The sequence below is a fragment of the Staurois parvus genome, unplaced genomic scaffold, assembly GCF_062004578.1.
Source record: "Staurois parvus isolate SC_StPar_1 unplaced genomic scaffold, SC_StPar_1.0 ptg000930l, whole genome shotgun sequence".
Taxonomy (NCBI): domain Eukaryota; kingdom Metazoa; phylum Chordata; class Amphibia; order Anura; family Ranidae; genus Staurois; species Staurois parvus.
Genome location: NW_028318726.1, coordinates 629,556 through 652,818, shown reverse-complemented (window position 1 = coordinate 652,818; position 23,263 = coordinate 629,556). Strand labels below are relative to the sequence as shown.

At 38.2% G+C, this 23,263-nt stretch overlaps 1 protein-coding gene across 9 annotated transcripts in view; it reads left to right on the top strand.

Moving 5' to 3' along the window:
- The window catches only part of TENM2 (teneurin transmembrane protein 2), a 1,359,942-nt gene that overhangs the window by 1,057,883 nt on the left and 278,796 nt on the right, over nucleotides 1-23,263 (top strand). For all 9 annotated transcript variants that reach the window (XM_089656707.1, XM_089656704.1, XM_089656705.1 and 6 more), the window contains one exon: nucleotides 799-984. In XM_089656707.1, the coding sequence (XP_089512833.1) occupies nucleotides 799-984 (186 nt within the window). The remainder of the gene's footprint in view (nucleotides 1-798; nucleotides 985-23,263) is intronic.

Here is a 23,263-nt window from a genome sequence, read left to right as displayed (position 1 = left end):
GAAGGTGTGTTCGTCGGACCAGACATTAGAAGGCTTATAGTTGATCAAGAGTTTGTCAATACCATGACGGATCCTCAAAAAGAAGGGTGTATTGCATTTAAAGAAGTCGTACAGAAATGTTTAGGCAATAACAAAGATCCTCACTACAAAAAGATCGTCGGAGGAATGCTGAAAGCATTTCAAGCTTTAGGTTGCCTGATGAGTTTGAAAGTGCATTTCTTCCAGTCTCACCTTGACTACTTTCCTGAAAATTTGGGAGCTGTAAGTGAAGAACAAGGTGAAAGATTCCACCAAGACATTAAAGAGATGGAAAGGAGATACCAGGGAAAATGGAGCATTACAATGATGGCAGACTACTGTTGGATGCTTCAGAGAGACATTCCAGATGCTACTCACAAGCGTAAATGCACCAAAATGAGCCTCACAGGGAAGAAGAATCGAGTTTAGCGTGTGTAAGTGAGCTCATTTAAGTTCAAAAAAGGATTTTTATGAAAAAACTGTAATAAACCTTTAATTTTAAAAAAGTCTATTTTAATTTATTTTGAGGTATTGCCTTATTTAACATAGTTACCTAAATTGTCAGGAAACATGATGTCCTATAACAAAATGGAGGTAATTTTCGGATTCAGCACACCAAAAAACATAAAGATTATGTGGAATAACCAAAACAGCTCTTGAAAAAAATTTTTTGCAAACCTGTGTTATTTACACTTAAGCATATATATACAATATTGAACATCTGTCTTTTATTGTCAACTGATGTAATTATTTCCTAACACTATCTGATCTTTGTTGCAGAGGTATGCTCAGTGGACTGCGGCACTCACGGTGTTTGTGTTGGTGGAGCATGTCGCTGCGAGGAAGGGTGGACTGGGGTGGCATGTGACCAACGTGTTTGTCATCCTCGATGTACTGAACATGGAACATGCAAAGATGGAAAATGTGAATGCAGAGAGGGCTGGAATGGGGAGCACTGCACCATTGGTAGGCAAACGACGGGCACCGAAAGAGGCACATATTGCTTTATTCTCATACAACATATCACTGTTACTTTGTGTTCCATCAAGGGAGCCACTATATTTCAACTGCAAACATAAAATATGTTATCAACTTCCATGTTTCATAATGATAATCTTACATTACAGTAATCTTTTGTGGTCATATGAAATGCAACATATAATTAATTTAAGTTATTGCAGCTGTGGCACACCTTTATGGAGCATTGCTTTGACAATGCTCATTTACTGAAATGAATATTTTTACTGAAAAATCTAGCTGGCATGTTAATTACAATGTTTTTTTTTATCATGTTTGTCTAATGCATATCCTAGTACAGGCTACAGATCATAGTATATAAAGCAGACTTAGATTTGTTTTGTAGTAGACATCAATATTTATAACATACAACTTATTTTGTAAGAAAATTAAAATACATAAATGAAAAAAACATTAAAAATGCAAAAAAAACAGTTTCAACCAAGATGGCTATTTTAAAGCCTAAAGACTAACTGTGATAAACATGTTTGGTTACCATGCTGTTGTATTTAAAGTAAGAATCTTTCTCAAATCTGCCTGTATGGAGAAACCATCAGGTGCATATCCAGACTGAGGCATGGAAGAAATTATTGCAGTTTATGACCACAAGAGTTTAAGTCTAGTAATACTGGTGTGGCTTTCTTAAGCTGGGTATATACTAGTAGATTTTACAAGGCAGATGTTTGTTTTAAGAACATTTTTTCAATTTTCTAATCATTAGTAAAGTGAAATCAGAGTTTATGTTTGACAATAGTGATGAGAAAACTTGAAGGACATTTTTTTTATGTTTATTCATTTTCAAAAAGAAAACAGAGAAGACAATACAGGCCTTGAACAGTAGGCATATCAGCATTCGCAGAGCAACAATACAGAAAGTAAATAAAAGAAAGATAACATGGTGTATAAGACATTACTGACCCAGGAAGGTCAAATTTACCAAAAATAGTCAGGGCCAGTGTGTGATAGATGTCCACAGTGTAGTAATAACAACTCTAGAAACACAGTTGCAGTAGTGGAAATGTGGACGCATATATCTTACCAGGAATGGAATTCATTTTGATTGTATATGTTTTGCTTTGTTTTTTTTCATTTAACACCAGCAGATGAGATCCCTAAGTGGAGGGGTAGACTGTAACTCCAAACTTGATGTATCAGGGAAGTGAAAGGGCTGGTCAGTATTAGGTATCTTTAGTTTGCAAGTGAGTTAGATAGATCAGCTTTCTGGTACCTATCAGTATACTGCAACGGTTGCATGAGAAGGGTAAGTTCCACCTTAAAGAAGGAATTTTCAATAAAACATGTCCTACGTGAAAAGAAACATCTAGTAGTTTTAAAGTTCTGGACAATTGTATCCAGTGTCTCTAAATACGACAAAGATTGTAAATCCTTTTTTATGACTGAGATAAGGGGCTGGATCCATGAAGAATGCTGGATCCATGCCCTAAGAAGCAGTCTGCAATCTGAACAGTTTTCTTACAGTGTATGGGGAATTTGTTAAAAAAATTACATTCCAAAACTAAATGTTAAAAGCAAATGAAATTTCAAACAACATTCATCAAGCTGTTGAATGTACTGGGAATTTTTTTAAAAATCTACCATTGTATACCCAGCTTTAGTCCTTCTTGGATGGGTTTCTGTTCATATAGAGCAAGTGTTGTGGTTAATAATTTAAACATCCATACTTGTAAATGATAGGCCACAACATTAGTGTTTGCCAGAAATCTACTACACTGTGTTTTGCGGCAACATAAAAAAGGAACAGATAAGTTCCTTGTCTAAATGTATACAATGTGAAACAGTAATATTAAACAATTTTAAATGATTGCTGTAAAGTATAAAGGATATAACAATCATTTTTACTACATGGTTATAGTTCTTGTAGTCCAAGAACTTTAACAATTCAAATAATTAACATGCATCACTGCATCATTAAGAGGAGGGAGGAGCCAGTTAATCATTAGAAGGAGGGAGCTCTTGCTCCTTCTGCTAGCTCACAAACCTTAGGTCTGTCAGTGTGCAGGATTCAGTGGGTATGTTGCTTTTTTTTTTTAAAGCACAGCTGTTGTGTGATGAGGAAATTAAAAGTTTAGATCTTTCTTTTTGGATATTATATAACAGGGAAATCTGGCTCATAATCTCCTGGGCCCCTAAAACCATGATCCTCATTGGATCCTATACACTAACAGGCTGAGAGACCAGTTCACATTTAGCAATATATTATTATATTATTATACAGTATTTATATAGCACCAACGGTTTGCTCAGAGCTGTACATTATAATGGGAGACAGTACACGAGACAGTACAGTAACAATAAAATACAATACAATACACAAGGGGTTCGAGGGCCCTGCTTCTTGGAGCTTACAATCTAGGAGGGAGGGGAGAGTGGTACAGGAGGAAATAGCTGTGGGGGTTGGAGTGGTGGGAAGAGCGGAGGAGATCAGCAAATTAGGTGAGGGCGGGTAGGCTTCTCTGAAGAGATGGGTTTTCAGGGTGCGCCTGAAGGTGAGGTGGGAAGGTGACAGTCTGATGGATTGGGGTAGTGAGTTCCAGATGATGGGGGAATCCCTGGAGAAGTCTTGGAGAGGGGCATGGGAGGAGGAGACCAGGGAACAGGAGAGAAGGAGGTCTTGTGAGGAGCGGAGTGTGCGTTTTGGGTGGTAGATGGATATCAGGTCGGTGATGTAGTTTGGGGCAGTGTTATGAACAGCTTTGTACGTTAATGTTAATATTTTGAATTTTATGCGTTGGGCAATCGGAAGCCAGTGGAGGGATTGGCAGAGGGGGGTGGTGGATATGGAGTGGTTGGTAAGGTGGAGGAGTCTGGCTGCAGAATTCAGGATAGACTGAAGCGGGGATAGCCTGTGTTGGGGTAGGCCGGCAAGGAGGGAGTTGCAATAGTCAAGTCGGGAGATAAGGGAGTGAATGAGTTGCTTTGTAGTTTCTGGAATTATATATCATACATATTGCTTTTCACCTGACATACATCTACAGTTATTATCATTTTGTAGACATTCTCAACTCCTAGACAGTAAAATTTGGCATAATGTATGTTCTCTTCCATACAGGGCACTTTTACCCCTTTCCTGCCCAGGCCATTTTTCAGGTTTCAGCGCTCTCACACTTTGAATGACAATTGCACGGTCATACAACACTGTACCCAAACTAAAATTTTATCATTTTCTTCACACAACTAGAGCTTTCTTTTGGTGGTATTTAATCACCACTGGGGTTTTTATTTTTTGCTAAATTAACAAAAAAAGACCAAAAAGTTTGAAAAAAAACACGTTTTTCTTTGTTTCTGTTATAAAAGTTTGCAAATAAATAATTGTTCTTCATAAATTTAGGCCAAAATGGATTCTACTACATGTCTTTGGTGAAAATAACCCAAATTAGTATTTATTATTTAGTTTGTAGAAAAGTAATAGAGTTCACAGACTATGGTATAGATCTGAATATTATTATATAAAAAATTATTTTCACTATTTTTTTTACATACTGTCACCTGTGCAGTACAGCATCATCATATAACTGGCATGGCGGTGATCAAGCACACTGACTGGTGACAGTATGAAAAAAATATATAATTAAAAGAAAAAAAATGTTTTTTATTAGGTTTAATTTTTTATTACTTTTTTCTTTTTTTAAAATTTTGTTTTCATATTTCACTATGACCAAAGTAGTACAATGTTACCATAGTAACATTGTACTACTTTGTGGAAGTGATTATTTTTTTTTTTTTACACTATTTGCTTATATCAAAGAATTACTTTGCTATAAGCAAGCATTTACCTGAATGACATCGATTCATTCAAGGTTTTTTTTTTGTGCTTAGCTGTGATTTGGCCACGGCTAATCACATGACACAGCTGGGCTGTGATTGGCCCAGCTTGTGCATGTGATCGCTGTGACCATTCACAGCTAAGCACACTAGTATACAATGGATGGCATGAATGAAGCCATCCATTGTATACAACTGTCATGTGACCTGCTGTGATTGGTCACAGCAGGTCACATGGTACCGGCAACGAGGCCAGTACTCAGATCTCTCATCGACCGTGTCCGAGGTACATGGCCGGTGACAGATCGCACTGCTGCGCGGCTCTGTGGGCGCGCAAACTGCGCATGCCCAAAAGGACACCATATGGCGTCCACCCAGAACGGCAAGGTGCTCACCCGGCCGCCATCTGGCCATAGACCGGGCGGGAAAAGGATATTGATCAAAATGTATTCTTTCAAAATAAATTAAAGTCTCTTAATTTCAAACTCTGAAAGAGGTCAGCTGACAGAGACCATGTAAAATGGGCCCAGTAGTTAGGGGTATACCCTTTCTCTTGAATGTCGCTAAGAGGTTGAAAGGGATTTCCTATAATTCTGGTAAAATGAAAGCCCTTTGAACTATATTTGTGCACAGATAATATATTAAGGCTTGCAGTAACTGAAATTCCAATGTGCTATCAGATGTGGGAAAATGGATTGTAGCCCACATCTAAAAAACATTTTGTTAAATTTGCGTCTTAATACCATCTGATTTGGTGCATGGTTTTTAGTAAGCCATGGCCTTACACATTCAGGAAATGATTATAGAAACAAAACTCAAACACTACATTTCTGTGTTCCAGATTAATTTAAATATCCCCTTTCTGCAATGCATAGAAATATAGATTTTGTTTGCTTGAACAACCAAATGAGACTAAAAAGGTCAGATGCTGTCCCTAGTGGATTAGAAAGCAGATTGTTTCTCCTAGCAGATAAGGTTTTTTGGATGAATACGGTCTCTCTCAACAGAATTACACACTCCAGCAACAGCAGGGTTACAAGTTTAAATTAAAAAAATGTACTTAGAACTTTTGAGTAGAAATATAATGATTTTCAGGACATATCCTGAGGTATCTTTTCATAATTCAGACTATATCAACAATCTTAATTGAAGTCATATACACACTAAGATACAAGTAATAACTTTGCCTTACCCATAACTTTCTGTACTCATTTACACGATAGCATCCAGAATCCTTTGCGCCTGTTTCATACTGTACGACCCACTTGTCTGGAACAAACTGTACTGCCCATGTGAGCAGCCTCCAGAGACCTATATGGTTCTATTTCTGAAGTTAACACTGAATAGTTTTGTTAATGTAGCATAAATATGATAATTCATATATCATTTAGAAGTAAGGATTCTTTTTTTTTTTAATTATGACTTAGTAACCTTGTTTACTGTTGTTTTGCAAGTTTTCCTGCAATATTAATATTACCTGCATACAAAGTCAGTAGAAACAAAATTTGCTACCTAAGAATTCAATAGTTACATGTCTGATGTCAAATTAAAAAAAAAAACAACAAAGGATAAAATATTGTAGTAATATGTGTCCCAGTTGGTTCATTGGGATTTCAGTAGCACTTTTAGTGGCTGTGCCCCTAGTGTAATAGTACTGCAACTGTCAGTATAGTATTTTTTGGATCGGATACAAAATATGTGTTTCTCAATAGATCCTTGTAAAATGTATATCACGTGTTACAATCCGTGAAATAGCCCTTATGTCTTGTAATATGCCTTTCATACCAGTTAGTCACACAATGCAGATAGAACAGACCATTACAGCAGTTAGAGGGACATATTCTTAAGTTTGTTAAAAATGTCATATTTGTTTTTCAGGTGGATCAAAAAAAATGTTGTAAACTGAAAGGTTTAATTTACTCTAAACTGAAATTGAATTAATTCTGAAAGATTTAATTTACAGGCAGTGAGAAATAAGAGGGACCAAAACAGGACTAAAAAAAAGTTCAAAGTTTAGTAGAACTGAAACTGGGTATTGTAAATTTTGCATAAATTAGCCATTCCCTCTAAGTATGTGCAAGGCAACCAGATTATTATTTTTTCAACTAAAAAAATCAGTGATGTCAGTGCAGGAATGTCATTAGTGATGAGTTGAACTGCCCTGGGTTCGGTTCAGCAGGTGTTCAAAGAAGTTCAGATGCTGAACCCGAACCCCGTTGAAATCAATGGGAATTAAGTCACATTTAAAATGCCCCTTTTCTGGTCTAATAGGCAAGAGGGTGTCAAAAATAGTGTGGGGGTTAACACTGCCCTGGAGAAGATATTTGCGCAAATGTTTATCAAAACAATATTTTTGCTTAAAAATACACAAAAATTCTTATTCGCAAATGCAAACACAGCAAAACTTACAAAAATCTTACTAAATATAAAAGGTAAAACTGCATTGAGTTAATAAACAACAAATAGCTAAACACAATTTACTCTGAGGTTATCAATCTGAGGTTATCATTTTTCACTTACAGCTTTCATAGTTTGTAAAAGACTCCCCCCCCCCCCCAAACCATACATTTTCTAAAGGAGCATGACCTGTTGTATAAAAAAATATGCTACTAACTTTTTAGGCCCTGCAATAGTTGTGCAAATGTTTATCAAATTGCTATTTACACTAAAAATATACAAAATCACTATTAGCGGACACAAACACCACATAAATTCATGCTAAATTCCTACTAAGGTCTCATTCACATGGGGTGTACTAAAGTGTATGCCCGTGTTTACTCACATGGGGATGCCCAGGTGTTCCATGCATCCCCATGCAGGCAGTCCTATTCATGTCAATTGGGATGCAGCGGCTGCTTTGTACAGTGCAGCACACACAGCCTCATAGTAAAACAGCACACAACACACAGGTAATCCTTTGATCACCCCAGATGTTAACCCCTTCATGCCCAGTGCCATTAATTCAGTGTCAGTGCTTTGTATTGGCACTGAACACTGTATTGGTGTAACTGGGGATGTCAGTGACACCAAGTCAGTTCCCCCCAGTGTCTGAATGCCCACCGCAGTCCCACCATAAGTCGCTGATTGCCACCATTGCTAGTAAAAATTTTAAAAAATCCCAATATATATGCCATTTGTAAACGCTATAACTTTCATGTAAACCAATTAATTTACACATATTGGGATTTTTTTTAGCAAAGACATGTAGCAGAATACGTTTTGGCCTAAATTTATGCTGACATTTTATTTTTAAAATTTTTTTTACTGGACATGTTTAATAGCAAAAAGACAAAAAACATTTCTCAAAATTGTCGGACTTTTTTGTGTAAAGCGCACAGGCGATCAAATACCACCAAAAGAAAGCTCAGTTTGTGAGGAAAAAAATACAAATTTAATTTAGGTGCAGCGTTGCATGACCACGCAACTGTCAGTTAAAGTAACGCAGCACCAGAATGCAAAAAATGGCCTGGTCAGGAAGGAGGGGGGGGGGAAATCCTCAGGAAGGCAAGTGGGTAAACATAGGAGCGATCGGTACTGATCGCTCATTATGTTCACTGAGGAAACACAGGCTTACCAGAACCCCTGCACATCATCCTGGCAGTGATCTCCCTCCTAACAGCAGCTGCAGTCAGCTGGAGGAGGGGAGGGAAAGCTGTCCCCCTGCCACGCCAAAAACTGGGGGAAGCTGAAGGCTGCAAGGGAGCAGAAGTGCAGAGAGGTAGAAAGAAGTGCAGTGGGAAAGAAGGAAACAAGAGTGGTGGTGAGGGGTGTATTTTAGGTGACAGCGGGGAAAAAATGTCACATTACTAGCGGCGGCCGCCAACATGGGGGGCATCTTTTTTATTGGAATATCACTGATCAGCGCTATTGTTTTGTTCAGCAGCATCTGCTGAACAGTTCTGCTATATGTTCATGGTCACTGAAGTGACCATGAGCTTATAGCAGAAGGAGGAATCAGGTCTGTACACCGTACAGACCTGGCAGCGAAAGGGTTACATTTTCAGAGTACCCCTAACCCTAGCTTGAGATGTAGAGATGACTGTCATTATCTTAATTACTGAGTTAATCTGTCTTGAATCTTTTAGTCATTATTAACAAAATAATATTAAAAAGCATCTAGCATTTCAAACAGCATCACTGAATACTGTAAAACATGATTTATGTTTTTGTACATCATTTAAACTTGCAGGAATTTACTTCTGAAAAAAAAAGGTCTCATTATTTTATGCATTACCCACTAACATCGGATTCTGTAAATTGAACAATGGAAAATGATCAAACAAAGGCATAGACTAATCAACATTCTTTTGATCTAACAAGATACTAGGTTAATGGTGGGATTTGCAAGAGGAAATATTAGCCATATAAAGATAACAGAAGAAATTTATTGTATGCACAGAGTCTGACAGTAACAGTTGCTATATTGACATGATACAGTGTAGCTGTTTTGTACAAAGTTCTCCCTAAGAATACACACATACACACACTGGTGTTTGGAAAGTGTTTGCATTGCAATTTTTGTTTCAGCATACATGTTCTGTTGCAGTATATAATTGTGAATACAAGTGAGATGTTCAGTGCTGCATTTAAAGTGGTTTTAAACCCTAAGCCAACAATTTAATATATTGCAGCTTACCAATCATTAGATATGGTGAATGCATTAGTTGCGTTCTATTAGATCTTTTTTACCCTCTGTTTTTACCTGGTAATCTGGCCAGTAAAACCCCTCTTGTAATCGAGTGCCCCGCTCTGGATGAAGGTGCACAGGGGGCATAGCATACAGCAGCATTGTTAATCTTGGGGGTGGACAGTGTTAGATGTACTAGCACAGTGGTGGGCAACCTTTTTTTTCAACTGAGCCAAATCTCGCCAAAACCACGATTGAAATTTATTTTGAGAGCCACATTTTTAAAACTGAAAATACATCCCCCATATAGTAATTCATCCCCCATAGTAATTCATCCCCCATAGTAATTCATCCCCCATATAGTAATTCATCCCCCATAGTAATTCATCCCCCATATAGTAATTCATCCCCCATAGTAATTCATCCCCCATATAGTAATTCACCCCCCATAGTAATTCATCCCCCATATAGTAATTCATCCCCCATAGTAATTAATCCCCCATATAGTCATTTATCCCCCATATAGTAATTCATCCCCCATAGTAATTCATCCCCCATATAGTAATTCATCCCCCATAGTAATTCATCCCCCATATAGTAATTCATCCCCCATATAGTAATTCATCCCTCATAGTAATTCATCCCCCATAGTAATTCATCCCCCATATAGTAATTCATCCCCCATAGTAATTCATCCCCCATATAGTAATTCATCCCCCATAGTAATTCATCCCCCATATAGTAATTCATCCCCCATAGTAATTCATCCCCCATATAGTAATTCATCCCCCATATAGTAATTCATCCCCCATAGTAATTCATCCCCCATATAGTAATTCATCCCCCTATAGTAATTCATCCCCCCTATAGTAATTCATTCCCAATAGTAATTCATCCCCCCTATAGTAATTCATCCCCCCTATAGTAATTCATTCCTCATATTAATTCATCCCCCATATTAAGTCCCCAAGTCCCCTCTGTTTCAATTCACTTACCTTTGCTCCGCACGTTCTTCTCGCTGTGTTCCCGCTCCGTTCTGGTCTTCAGGGCGGACTGTGAGAGGAGAGGAGTTCGTCACGCTGCCCCGCCTACATCCTGGCTGCCCCGCCTACATCCTGACAGCTGCAGAGTCCTGACTTTTGGGGCGGCCGCCCGAGAGGAGGGAGGGGAGCGGGCGCCCGGCACACAGAAGAGCCGCATTTAAGTTTGTAAAGAGCCGCATGTGGCTTGCGAGCCGCGGCTTGCCGACCACTGTACTAGCAGATTTAGATGCACTAAGAAATGTAAGTCTAACTCCAGCTCACACTGCAGTTACACAATTACAGCAAACAGTTTATGTTCCTTTTGGGATAAAGGTTTTAAATGAATAAATAAAAGTTTAATCTTGAAAGCCTTCCTGTCAGTGGTAAATGGTTTGTCTCAACACTCTTAACTGATACATTTCAAGGGGACTGTGTTCTGTAGAAAAACCACAGACTCACTGATCAGATCACCAGGTGAAAATAAAGGAATAAAAGCTTAAAAAAGAAAGCTAATGTAGCCATCACATCTAAGAATTGATATGTTGAAATGTAATGCTTGCTTTTGTGTTTAATACCACATGTAACCACCTGCAGCCAAAAAGTTCCACTCTTTTGTAGATGCATGGGGCTGCCATTCATTCATAATAGCACCCCCATGCGTCTGAAAATGCAGTACATTTTTGGTTGCAGGAAATTAAATGGTGCAAAAGCATTATGCAATTTCCCTTCAGCTACATTTTTAAAAAGCTGCAAGAACCTTTTTTCTGCATGAAGGTACATGCACAGCAGACCTTATAAATGGGCTTCCATGCCTGTAAAAAAGTGGCTTGCAGAGTCGCATAGATGTAAACCTTGCCTAAAAGAGAATCCGTCACAATTGGACATCTATAATATTTTAAATCTCCTGTCTTGGGTATTACTGGGCATTACTTTCCATATTTACTTGCACTCTGTCATGCCTGAACGCATGAACTTTAGTCCATTTGGCTCCCTGGACTGTTTCTATACAGTAGATGACAGCTTCCCGCTGTCACTGGTTCCTAAGGAAAGGAATACCCACCCCTTTTCATAAAAGGGCTTAACTTTAACCTGTTCAGCTCCTTTCAGCTCCTTTTTAGTGGGAGATGGTTATCATATATAGAAGTAGTATTTGTACCTCTTCTATATGTGACAGCTTCCTACTGTTACTGGTTCTTAAAGAAGGGAATCATTGCTCCTTTGAAGCAAAAGGGTGGGGATAGCAGTGACATCACTACCCAAATAAGGCCTTTGACGATATTATTGCAATGTCATTCAGCTAGAGTCATCATCAGGATCAGCTGTGTGCTGAGGGTCATCTGCTTTTTTTGTTGTTTGGCGAGTCGTTGGGTGGTAGGCATCTTGACTGAGGATGGATTTACAAGGGATATTTTGGGATATTTTTAATTTTTTATGTTTTGGTGTCTTAATTTGTAGGTTGCAACTTTTTCTTTACTGATGAGTAGGGCTATTATGTACCACATAGTCGTTCCATGGGGAGGGGTGGTATCTGGGGGCCCCAATATTTTTAAAGGAGGCTTCCAGATTTCAATAAATTCCTCTGCTCACAAACCTTGTCCTTGTCCTCATCAACATGTTGAGGGCATGTGGCCTGGCATGGTTTCAAGGTGGGGGTGCACTCACATGCCCCCTTTCCTGCCCAGCCAGGCTCCATACTCCTAAGGGTCTGGTATGGAGACCTCATACAATTTCTTTTAACTTTTTTTGAATGGAGTTTGATTCTTGCTGTAGGATATGCTACAGTAAAAATGAAATATACAAAGACAAAAACAGTTTAATTTGCTGGCAAGTGACATTCACTATCAACTTTCAAAAAAAGATGCATGCAATGAACAGTTAAAACCATTTGCCAGAAATTTTAAAACACTGTCTACATGTCACAGAGATGTACCTCTTCACAGGCAGGATTAAGACCCCCACCCAGGCATGTTACTTAAAGAAATCATACATTTTTAATTCTTTACTTTAAGCATTTATGTGTAAATTGGCAGTTAGATCTATTAGCCCACAAAGATGATTAATGTTTAACCCTGAGCTCACTCTGGAGACATTAAGCTAATATTTCTGCTCTGGCAGGGAGAAAATTTCAGTGAATACTTAGAAACTCATATACCCTGGGAGGCTGTGCTAATATAACATAGGTATAAATTCAGATTTAAAGGGATTCTGTCAATATCATAAATTGCTCAGATTTGCAGTACCTGGGTAAAGGTATGAAATCCTAAAGAGGACCTTTCAATCTTACTACAGTGGAGGTAACATATGGAATAAGTACAGGCCAAGGCAATTCAATCTAATAGTTTATTCACCTCAAGATGCTAAAAGATTTAGCAAAAGAGCAACTGATAAACCAGCCTGTATTCATTTCATGTACCCAACTAGATTCACCAATTTAGCTGTTTTAATAACACTGGTATTTAACCACATCCCAACCGCCCTATAGCAGATATACTGCTACAGGGTGGTAGGGGTGTGCAAAATCAAGTAGAATGATTTTTCATTTCTGGGTAGGGGACACACATGAGCCACAAGTGCGCCCAATCCACGCCACCATTCGCGGCCGCAACTGTCAATCACCGGGTCCCAGCCGGTGATTACCAGATGGCGCCCAGTGATTACCAAGCATCTCTGATGGGGAGGACGACTGCTTTGTTTACTAACTTTATTAAACTATGCTTTATTAAACATGTCCAGTAAAAAAATTTAAAAAAATGTCATCATAAATTTACACCAAAATGTATTCTGCTACATGTCTTTGCTAAATAAAATCCCAATATGTGTAAATTAATTGGTTTACATGAAAGTTATAGCATTTACAAATGGCGGTATATATGGAATTTATATGGATTTTTTTTTTTTACTAGTAATGGCGGCGATCAGTAACTTATAGCGGGACTGCAGCGGCCATTCTGACAACATAATAAATGTATTAAAAATAAACAACTTTTGTTTTTTAATAAAGTTTTCACCTTTCTCAGTCTTTTGTTGCATATCAGTGCTGCTCATCTTCAGCAGCTACTTTCTATCTACATAGATGAGGGGGAAAGTGTGTGAGCACAAGTGGAATATATAAACTTTTTCATTTTAATGAAAGCTGAGGATTTAAAAATATTGAAATTACTTTTGAAATTACATTTAACATGTTAAAGCTTATATGATAAACAAAAAGCTCACCAGGTAAACTGAAGTTTTAATGGGACACAACATCAGTCCAATACATGTATGTGGTCATCACTTCAGTTACTCTCAACCTGCTAAGCACAGTTTCCTGCTATGCAGGCAGGTCACTTAGCTTGACTGTACCACTATAAAAGACTGGGCAATTCATATTCATATGATCTGATTGTACCTTGTATGGGCAGCCTCATTTCATATTTAAAATATTTTTTTGCTTCTGTATTTTTTTATTTTTAAGTTTTATTATTAATATTATTATTATTATTATTAATAAACATATGGCTAAATATTTGGCCATAACTTACTCCATCAAGTATAAAAAAACTATAGTATACCTACATTACTTTTTTAATGGCTCAATGTTTTCATTAATTTGTAATATATTTTGATTTCTGCCTCTTCCTTTCCAAGTTAAAACCCTTTTGTATGCTAAATCCCACATGTGTGAAAAATTTTATCTTATTGAATTGCCCCCTAAGTCTAATAAAGTTAAAATGAACTTTATTGCTCCCCTTTGCAATCTGTTTGTTCTGCAGAGCATGGGGAACATTTTACTACAGGGAGCATGTTGAATTCTGTTGTGCTGTCTCATTGGTTAGTAGATAGGGTTCACAGAATCCCAGATGTTTGATTGAGAGATAAAACCAGTCTTTCTTGAGTATTGTTTGCTTAATGGCAAGTCTACCCCCTCCTGAATATATTACTCATCTCTTTTATTATGGAATGCATATTAAAAAGCTCTGAGTTTACCAAGTTATGTAAGAAGGGAGCTATCAGTTTGAGAAACTGCCAGTCAGTGTCATGGGTTATTGCCTTGCTGGTAATTCCCCTGTATATTAAGTTTTTAGACACATGATAAAGCACTAAAGCACAGTATACTACCAGAAGCAATTCATTTTGCGTTTTACAGTCATAAGATAAAGCTAAGCTAAATCCCACTGAATATCAATATATATAAATTCTTCCTGGACTGCGTGGCTACCTAGGGATTGAGTGCTAGCACCCTGATGCTCATTTGGAGACAGTCTCTCATTGTGGCCACTGGACAGATAGTCCTGGTTCCACTAGATTTCCTGCTGAAACGCTGCTTCTGTAGCAAAAGGTTACATAATAGCCGTGGCCTGTACCCCATACCACAGGTTGTCCACTATCCCAGCAATACTGGCTTACACATAGCATGCTGTCTGACTCTAGACTATCCCAAAGTCACCAGCTGTCTTGAACTTGCCCAGACAGTTCCACTTTAAAATCAATTTACTGCTGTGTCCCTGGCTTTGCCCTGGTATGCCTGTCAACCTCAAGTTAATTTCCACTTAGGCCTATAGTGCCTTTATAATGGCCTTTATAATTTATAATAGGGAAGGATCTGATGCCAGACAGGTTCACTGGGGTGATGTAATTTTTGGTTGCACTGCAATTTGAGGAGGAAAAGTGTTACAGGCTCTAATTTTTCTATGCCCCCCCCCCCCCCAAAGTCTTTATGAGAGGAGACTGAACCAACATATGGATTAACTGTGCTGGTAAGAGTACCTGTTACTGCTTAACTAAACCCCCCAGTGTCATGTACCTGGTTATTGAGCCTGTTGTCAAGTGGAAGGTACAGCTCTGCCTCAGGGACCACTGATCTTTGAACAGTGGCCGCTAGAGCATGGTGAGGTATGAGTGCTTGTAATGAGTCCTGTAGTCTGCGAAGGTGGTGGCTGATACGCCACTGGTTGGAAGACAGGGGATAGGAGCAGGTGACAGCAGGCAGGTGCAGCAGGCGAAGCGCTGGCTGGAGACTGGCTGCAGAATCTTGGGGGACAGCAGATGCCAAATGAGAGTATACTGGACTAGAGGAGCTGTAGCAGGCTGGATGGGCAAGGTGCAGAGTCAGACTAGCAGGGTTAGTAACAGACAGTCAGATCAGCCATAAGTAGCACACAGGTAAATAGTCAAGTCACAGGCCAGCATCAACAACACTGAAGCAGATCAGGCAAAGCAGGAGGCAGAATCAGAATCCATAGACAAGCCCAGGTCAGGGCAGGTAGCAAACAAGCATGGCCAGATGAAAGCTGGGTCAGGATCCAAGGTCAAGCACAGGAATCATATAACAAAGCACACAGAACACTGTAGATCAAACAGCAATAAGCCAATGCCATAGCCCTGTTTAAATAGCCCATTTAGAGCCAGTATTAGTGACAGGCACTTGCCTGGAAAGGTATGCAGACAGGTGCATTTGTAGATGAACACGCTTGTGCACATTTTCCACACGTATTCGCCTGAGAACACTGTGCACACTATGGGCAAGCCCTCCCTGACACCCAGCAAGTTGTATATATTCTTATGTGTGGAGTACGGCTTCCAACATTCCTCATATCTGTACTGCTTCATGGCAACATACTGTATCTCCCATCACTGGCATTACAAAGGGATCTACAACTCTTAGCATTTCTCTTATCTGAATAAACAGGTCTACATTTCTCATAATCTGCTGCATAGGTCTTTGGGGGGAGAGATCTGTACTGTGGTGGGGAGGGTAACTTTTGGGTTTTCACTGGCCTACAAGATACACACTCTTGAGTCTTGCACTATATACACTTTGTAGTGCATTTAATACTCTTAACCAGGGCACTCCAAACACTTGGCTATATACGTACTTGCCAACTGTGCTGGATTTGCTTGGACAGTCCCACTTTTGAGTTGATTGTTCCTGGACCTCTGTGTCCTGTTCTGTATCCCTTGGCTATATTTCTGTCCATATTATGATAGATCTTCCTATATATGTAAATGTAATTATATTACAAAAAATATATCAAGATTACTAATGCCTTAAAACTACTTCCTTTTATCCCCCACTTACACACAAAACTTAACAAAAACCATAACTAGGGGCTTATCACTATGGTTAAAAAGGCAATAGGACAATAGACTAAATCAGATCCTTCTATATCCTGTTCACACTATTTACAATGATTTACTGTATATTTGATGCAAATTCACTTGCAAAATGCTCCTCTTTTGCATTAAAAACTTATTGGTTTAACATTTATTAACATCAAATGTTGTAAAGGCTACTGGTGAATGGCAGTGAATCTATCATAGCGGCTGTGATTCAATTAGTACAGTATTAAAAATAGGGCCCATTGGGGCTGATTTACTAAATAAACAGATGCTGTTCACTTAGCTTAGTAAATTAAGTGAAGCTGTGCTGACTCCAATCATGCAATCGCGTGCAAAAAATTTAAAATGTTTTTTATTCCTTTTGTTTTCACATTTTTGGATTTTCATGTATTTACTAAGCAAAGTGAAAATGCACTTTCTTAGTTGAAACTCAATTTGCTAAGTAAATAGCCTCTATCCCTTTAATATTTCAACTCCATTTTGTTTATATGTACTAATCATAATTTTTGAGTATATTTTTTGTTACCCAATATTGGTGTTTTTGAAATTAGTTTTTTTTCCCTGTGTTGGCCTTTTGCATTAAGAAAATGTATGGTTTAAGGGTATTACGTGAAGCTTTTAGCACAGAACTGACCTGGACATCCAAAACGTGTTAAGTGAGCTAGCCTTGGCAGTAAAAGGTTAAAATGTTTGTCTTCAGGTGAATATTAAATTTATTATTGTAAATTAGGCTATGAATAGTTTAATGCTTAACATTTTTATATGTATTTTTATGTTGTCTCTTCAGTTAGAGAGGTGTTGCATTTTATCTGTGTCTCATTCCTTTGTTTCGTATAAATATTCTCACCTTTCCTGCTGATGTAGGTGTAACAATATTGATAGTAAGTGGTAATTTAATGCAGAAATATTCTACAGCAAAATAATTTTCACTTCCACTTGCCAATTTTCAGTGAGAGGAACAGGTATCCTGTGGGACTTGAAAGACTAGCTTTCCCCAAACGATCCCTTACAACGATATAGGCTTAATTTCTCCACTTCCCCATCAAGTCTAACACTTTGTGCTTGAAACATGTCACAGCAGGTCAAATAGGAGACAGAAATGATGGTGCTATAAAACACGTTCATCTTGTCCCTTTAACTCCCAGGGGGGCTCTATAATAAACCCAAAAGTGTCTTTTTAACTTGCTGCATTAGACAGGAAAGGAATGGATGATGGCAACATGATGCAGAAACAGTCTCTGTGAAGCTACTTTCTGCTATTCCCCCAAGACATGTGAACTAGGTCTTTATTCTGTACTGATGTTTCCTTTGAATTCATATGGGTTGTAAGCATGCGTAATACTTTATTTACACAATGTGGTCTTAACATACATGTTTGCATTATGCTGCAGTCATAATTTTTCAAATTTTAAATTGTACTTTTCTGCTTCTATTTAAAATAGACCTTGCACCTAAAATGCAAGGTCTAATTTTCCCCTCTACCCTTTGCTGAAACATGAGCCTTCATTAAGCCTGGACATTTCATTTAAAAATTCTCCATTGGTAGTGTTGTATCAAAAAAGATTTTTAAAAGAAAGCTGTTACGACACCAACTACCTATTTTTAATGCTTCCGGTGGAAGCTTTCTCTGACTGAATTGTGTTAGTTCTAGGACATTACCACTCCGGACGTAGCATTAGCTTTAGGAGTTGCAAAATGCAAAGCAAAAGACAAAAATAGATACTACCAGGTAGCAAAATAAAATCACTAATAATATACTTACTAATTGCTGTGGTTGATTTTACACATGGACACAATCAATAATTTTAACTCATTTGTTATATTATAACACTGTTCAACAAATTTTTATTTTTTGCCAGTTTTGGAAACAAAAGGATCCATTTCTTAATGAATTTCACATTCTGAGTTCAAATATAACAATGAAATTTGTCAATTGGCTCTAGTTTTTCTGTAAACGGAAAGTTTTCTACTATAGGCGTAATGACTACATAATGCACAATAATTATATAGATAGATGTCTTTCCACAAATATAAAGCAAGTGATATTGACTACATAACAAAGCCTAAATGGCATAATATATTGCATAGGATTACCAAGAAAAATTATAGCCATAAGCTAAGTTGAATCATTTTAATACTTAGGATTCTCAGTAGTTTTGTCTTCAGTTTGTGTCGGTTTTGCTTCTCTTGGCTTTTCTCTTGTATTCGAGGAAAGGGCTATCTCTTACAACTGCACGTGACTACACGCTTCAGATTCTTCCTCACTTGACTCAACCACGAAGGATTCTGGTGCTTTAGGAATTGGTAGCCCCTCTCCATGAGGAACTGGACGTATTGCCGATGGAATATTTGGATAGTGCACAGATAACTTTTTCTTCTTATTTAGCCCTTTTACAATTGGAGGCACCATACAAAAGTAACAATTACTAACATGATCTGTTGGCTCTCTCCAAATCATTGGCACAGCGAAAGGCATAGATGCCTTTTTTCCATTCAACCATTGCTCCAGTGCCGTCCCACAAGAATTGCAGCATAGCATATATGTGGTGCCCAGCTCTTGTCCTGGTCTCCTATCTTGCAGCCAAAATACAAGTTGTAGGCTTTCTTAATCATTCCTGTTATCCTCCTTTTTTGTGAGATAAAAGTTATTTCACCGCAGATATAGCAGAAATTATCTGCTTTATTCACACAAGTTCGAGGCATTACTGAGTAGCCTATATAAGCATAAAACGAAATGTAAAGACGCTGTCGAACTACAATCAGCTACAGATACTGCAGCTTTTATGCAGTGAAGTGATGCAATTAAAGGCTAATATTGCATCATCTCAATATACATGCAATTTTCTATTGGTCACCAGCTGAAGTTGCATCATAATTTTCAATGGCTTACGTCATTAGATGGGTGAATATATCATGGAAACTAGAGCCAATCAACATTTTTTAGGGTCATTTTCGTTTTCAGCACCCCAAAATTATGTAAGATTAGCTAATTTTATGCCCAAAACTTTTTACCTGTTGAACAGTGTAATCAGCAAGCAGAGTAGAGATTAAGGAACGCGGTTAAAGTTATTGAAGTTTTCTGTGCATTATGAGGTTGAAGCATGTTCTCTTTATTAGGAGTCACTATTATAACTATCTGACCAGTTGATGCAAACATATGGAAAAAACATAATGTGTAATATTTTAGTCAAATTAGGTTAGTTGCTTTTCTATCCTTTAAGTCCCAACTTCAGGAATTAAAAAAAAAATCTACCCTTGCAATGACCACCCCTGGCACTGCAAGGGTTACCAGTCAATTCAGCCCAGGGGTGTAGGAATAGAGTGAAATACTTACCCTATTCCTCGCTCTGGCAGGGTTACTCAAGCAATGCGACTGGTCCAGCAAAACCTTCTATTTAAAGGCACTAATGGCTGCATTCACACCAGAGGTAGAGGTGGAAAGAGCTAGAGCTGGCTGGAGTGGGTGTAAAGTAAGTATAGCAGTCTTTTTAGCTCCCCCTTAAACCCAATGAGCATTTACCACTTGTAATGACTCTCCCTCACACACACACAGACACACACACACACACACACACTACTCAGGGAATAGACATATTTCTCTTTAAAAGAAAAAAAGCTGCAAACTAGGCATCAAGGAGTCTTCAGGATAAACTACCAGTCTGACCATTGATAAATGTGAAACTGGACATTTCTGCCTGAAGAGTCTGCAGAACTGTCAGCATACCATGTGACCTGTGTTAAGGAACAGATCAGATAATAGACATTAGAGCACTCCAGGCTTATTTCATTTCAAGAGAACACTATTTTGTTCAGGAATGTGAAACACAAAAATGCACTGTGAAACATTGAGCTGCTGTCACAGAGACAGTTTGATGTGCTATAGACTATTTGCTTCATTTTTCACTGGTGATTCATAATTTATTATATAATGTTTATAATAATAATTATAAACAAATGAAGAACCAATATTTTACGCATTCATTTAGTCTTTAGTCACTGAAATATATATATACTGTGTGTGTATATATATATATATATATATATATATTATAATAATACATGTCATAAATTATATTATCGGATTATATGGACATAATCCACACACAGTAGAAGCAGGTGGATGATATTCCCACTGATTAATAAACAAAAAAACATCAGTTTATGTGCCTTGCAAACATGGAAACATGCCCAGTTTAAGTTAGGATTTCTCAAAATCAGGACCCCTTGCTCCTATAGTAGATTCACTGCATTTTCCATTGGTTTACCTATTGCAGTCAAATTGCATGCATGCCTTGGAATGCCCTTAAATTTAATGCAACTGACCTTAAGAATGTTCTTCATTCAACATAAAAAACAATCTGGAGATTCAACTTGTGGATAGCAAATGTCTTTAGATTAGTGAGACCTGGGTAACTTACTCTGTTTTAAAGCCCAATTCCAGTTTGAAACCACCCCTCATTGATTGCCCCCAAGCCCTCCCCACCCCCCGCAAGGTGTTTTATAAACACCTTTTATTCAGTGTGCTTTTAGTCTAGGGATCTGATATTACGGGCCATCTACCTCCTCTTCTTCCTCTGGTGGCATGCAGATACTGTTAAAGATGTGGCATCACTCTGTACAGAGTTCTTCTGTAAGTTTTGATTAGCTTAATAATGCATCCCCAGCAGGGGCGGACTGACCATTCGAGCACTCGGGCACTGCCCGAGGGTCCGGGTCTGTTGGGGGCTCCATGAAATGCCCCGGTACCTTTTTTATAGGCTTTTTTGAGTGTAGGCAAGGACACGGGCCCCATGATCCCCTATTGGACGGGGGCCCCATACATTGTCAGTCCGCCCTTGATCCCCAGGGAACATGTCCTTAATGCCTTAGGCAAACAGAAAGTGGGTTGAATGACAAGGAGAATAGTTCAAACAAAAAGAGGACTGTCACTGGGCCACAGAGGATGGAGCAGCAATAAAGCACAGAAAAGGTGAGTGAGGGTGAAAGAGGGTGAGTGCTGCTTTTCATTGTTTTTGCACAGAATAGGTTTGGAAACCAATTTAAAAAAACACAAAGCTTTAAAAACAGCCACCAATCAAAACTAAAATCTTAAGGTATGCTCCGAATTGGAGTAAAATGTTTTTTGATAATTCTTATCTGAAAACATTACAATAAATACATTCAGATGGGAAAATGTGAAGATCCATTCAGTACTATGACATAGACGTTGGTGAGCACACAAATAATGGAATAATAAAGATTATTAGTATATGCAACTTTTATTTTAAGAATTTATAATATAGGATCATAGTAGTAACCAAGGGAAGGATATGGTTGAATGATAAGACAAAACCATCTTTGAGTTGGGTTATATTTTGATGTTTCCTTTTTGCAGTAGTATATGAATTGTGTAGTAAGGTAGGAAAGAGGAGAAAAAAAATAAATGTTGGAAGAGGAATAGTCCTGGTGAAGGAGGAGGAAAGTGGGTTAGGTTATGGAAGGAGTTTGTGGGAAAAGAGAGAAAGAACAAAAAAAAAGAGGGGGTTGCCTCATATCCTCTAGGTCATATAAATATTCTTGTTAAAAGTGATTTGCTAAATGCAAGGAGCACAGCAGGGATATGTCCATGTCCACTCTGCAGAAAGAGTGAACATGTACCTGTCATCTTCTGCTCTGCTCTTCTCTGCTCAGCAGGGAATCAGCGGCCAGATCCCCTGCTGATCAAACCGGATTCTGCCCCATATGAAAGGGGCCTTAAAGGGTAGTAGTGTAGAAAAAAATGAGAAGTGGGTAATGGGAATTGGAGTATACACAACACAACACCTCCTGCACATGAGTGTGATAGTCTAGTAACAGTTTTTCATATGTATCTGCTTCTCAATGCAGGACAAAACTACTCCAAGCTTTGCTGCCTTCTAATGACTGGAGAGGTCCCAGAAACTGACTATGAAAACACAAACAGAAAAAAGGTGCACCAGCCTAATGCATTATCCCATGTGACATTTATTTATAATCCACATTAAAATATATTTGTTTGTGAGTAAATTTTAATCCAGATTATAAATAAATCTCACATAGGATAATGCACTCTGTGTTTTGGAATACTTTAGAAGATGCAATGGTTGCACAAGAACACATATAACATGAATGTTTTTATGCAAAAAATAAAGATTCCCTCAGGTCAACAGTTCAAATTATAAAACCCACAACAGGTGTACTACAATACAGGGGCAGACTGACCATTTGGAAACTTGGGCACTGCCCAAGGGCCCGGGTCAGTAGGGGGCCCCATGAGATGCCCCTGGTACCTTTTTCATAGGCTTTTTTGAGTTTGGGCAAGGACACAGGGGCCCCATGATATTATGAAATAGATTTTTCCACTTGGGGGGAGGGGTATGAGTTGGAGGAGTTGACAGTGGGTGATATTGTATTAGAACATATTTAATACCACACCAGTTCCCAGTAGCAAAGTTTTTGCTTTTTTTTAACTACAATTATTTAAAATCAGAGTGTGGTGGTAGCCAATCCTTTCAGACAATTGCAGACCAGTATATGATTTAGGGTGAGGGAAAAGTAATCCACAAATATTTTGATTTAATGTCTAAGTATGGATGTTAAACTATATAAAATTAAAGAAGTAAACCAAAAGAGCAGATATGTACTGAGCAAATATGTTTAGAAGTATAATTAGGCAACAGTGTCCACCTGAAAATACTGT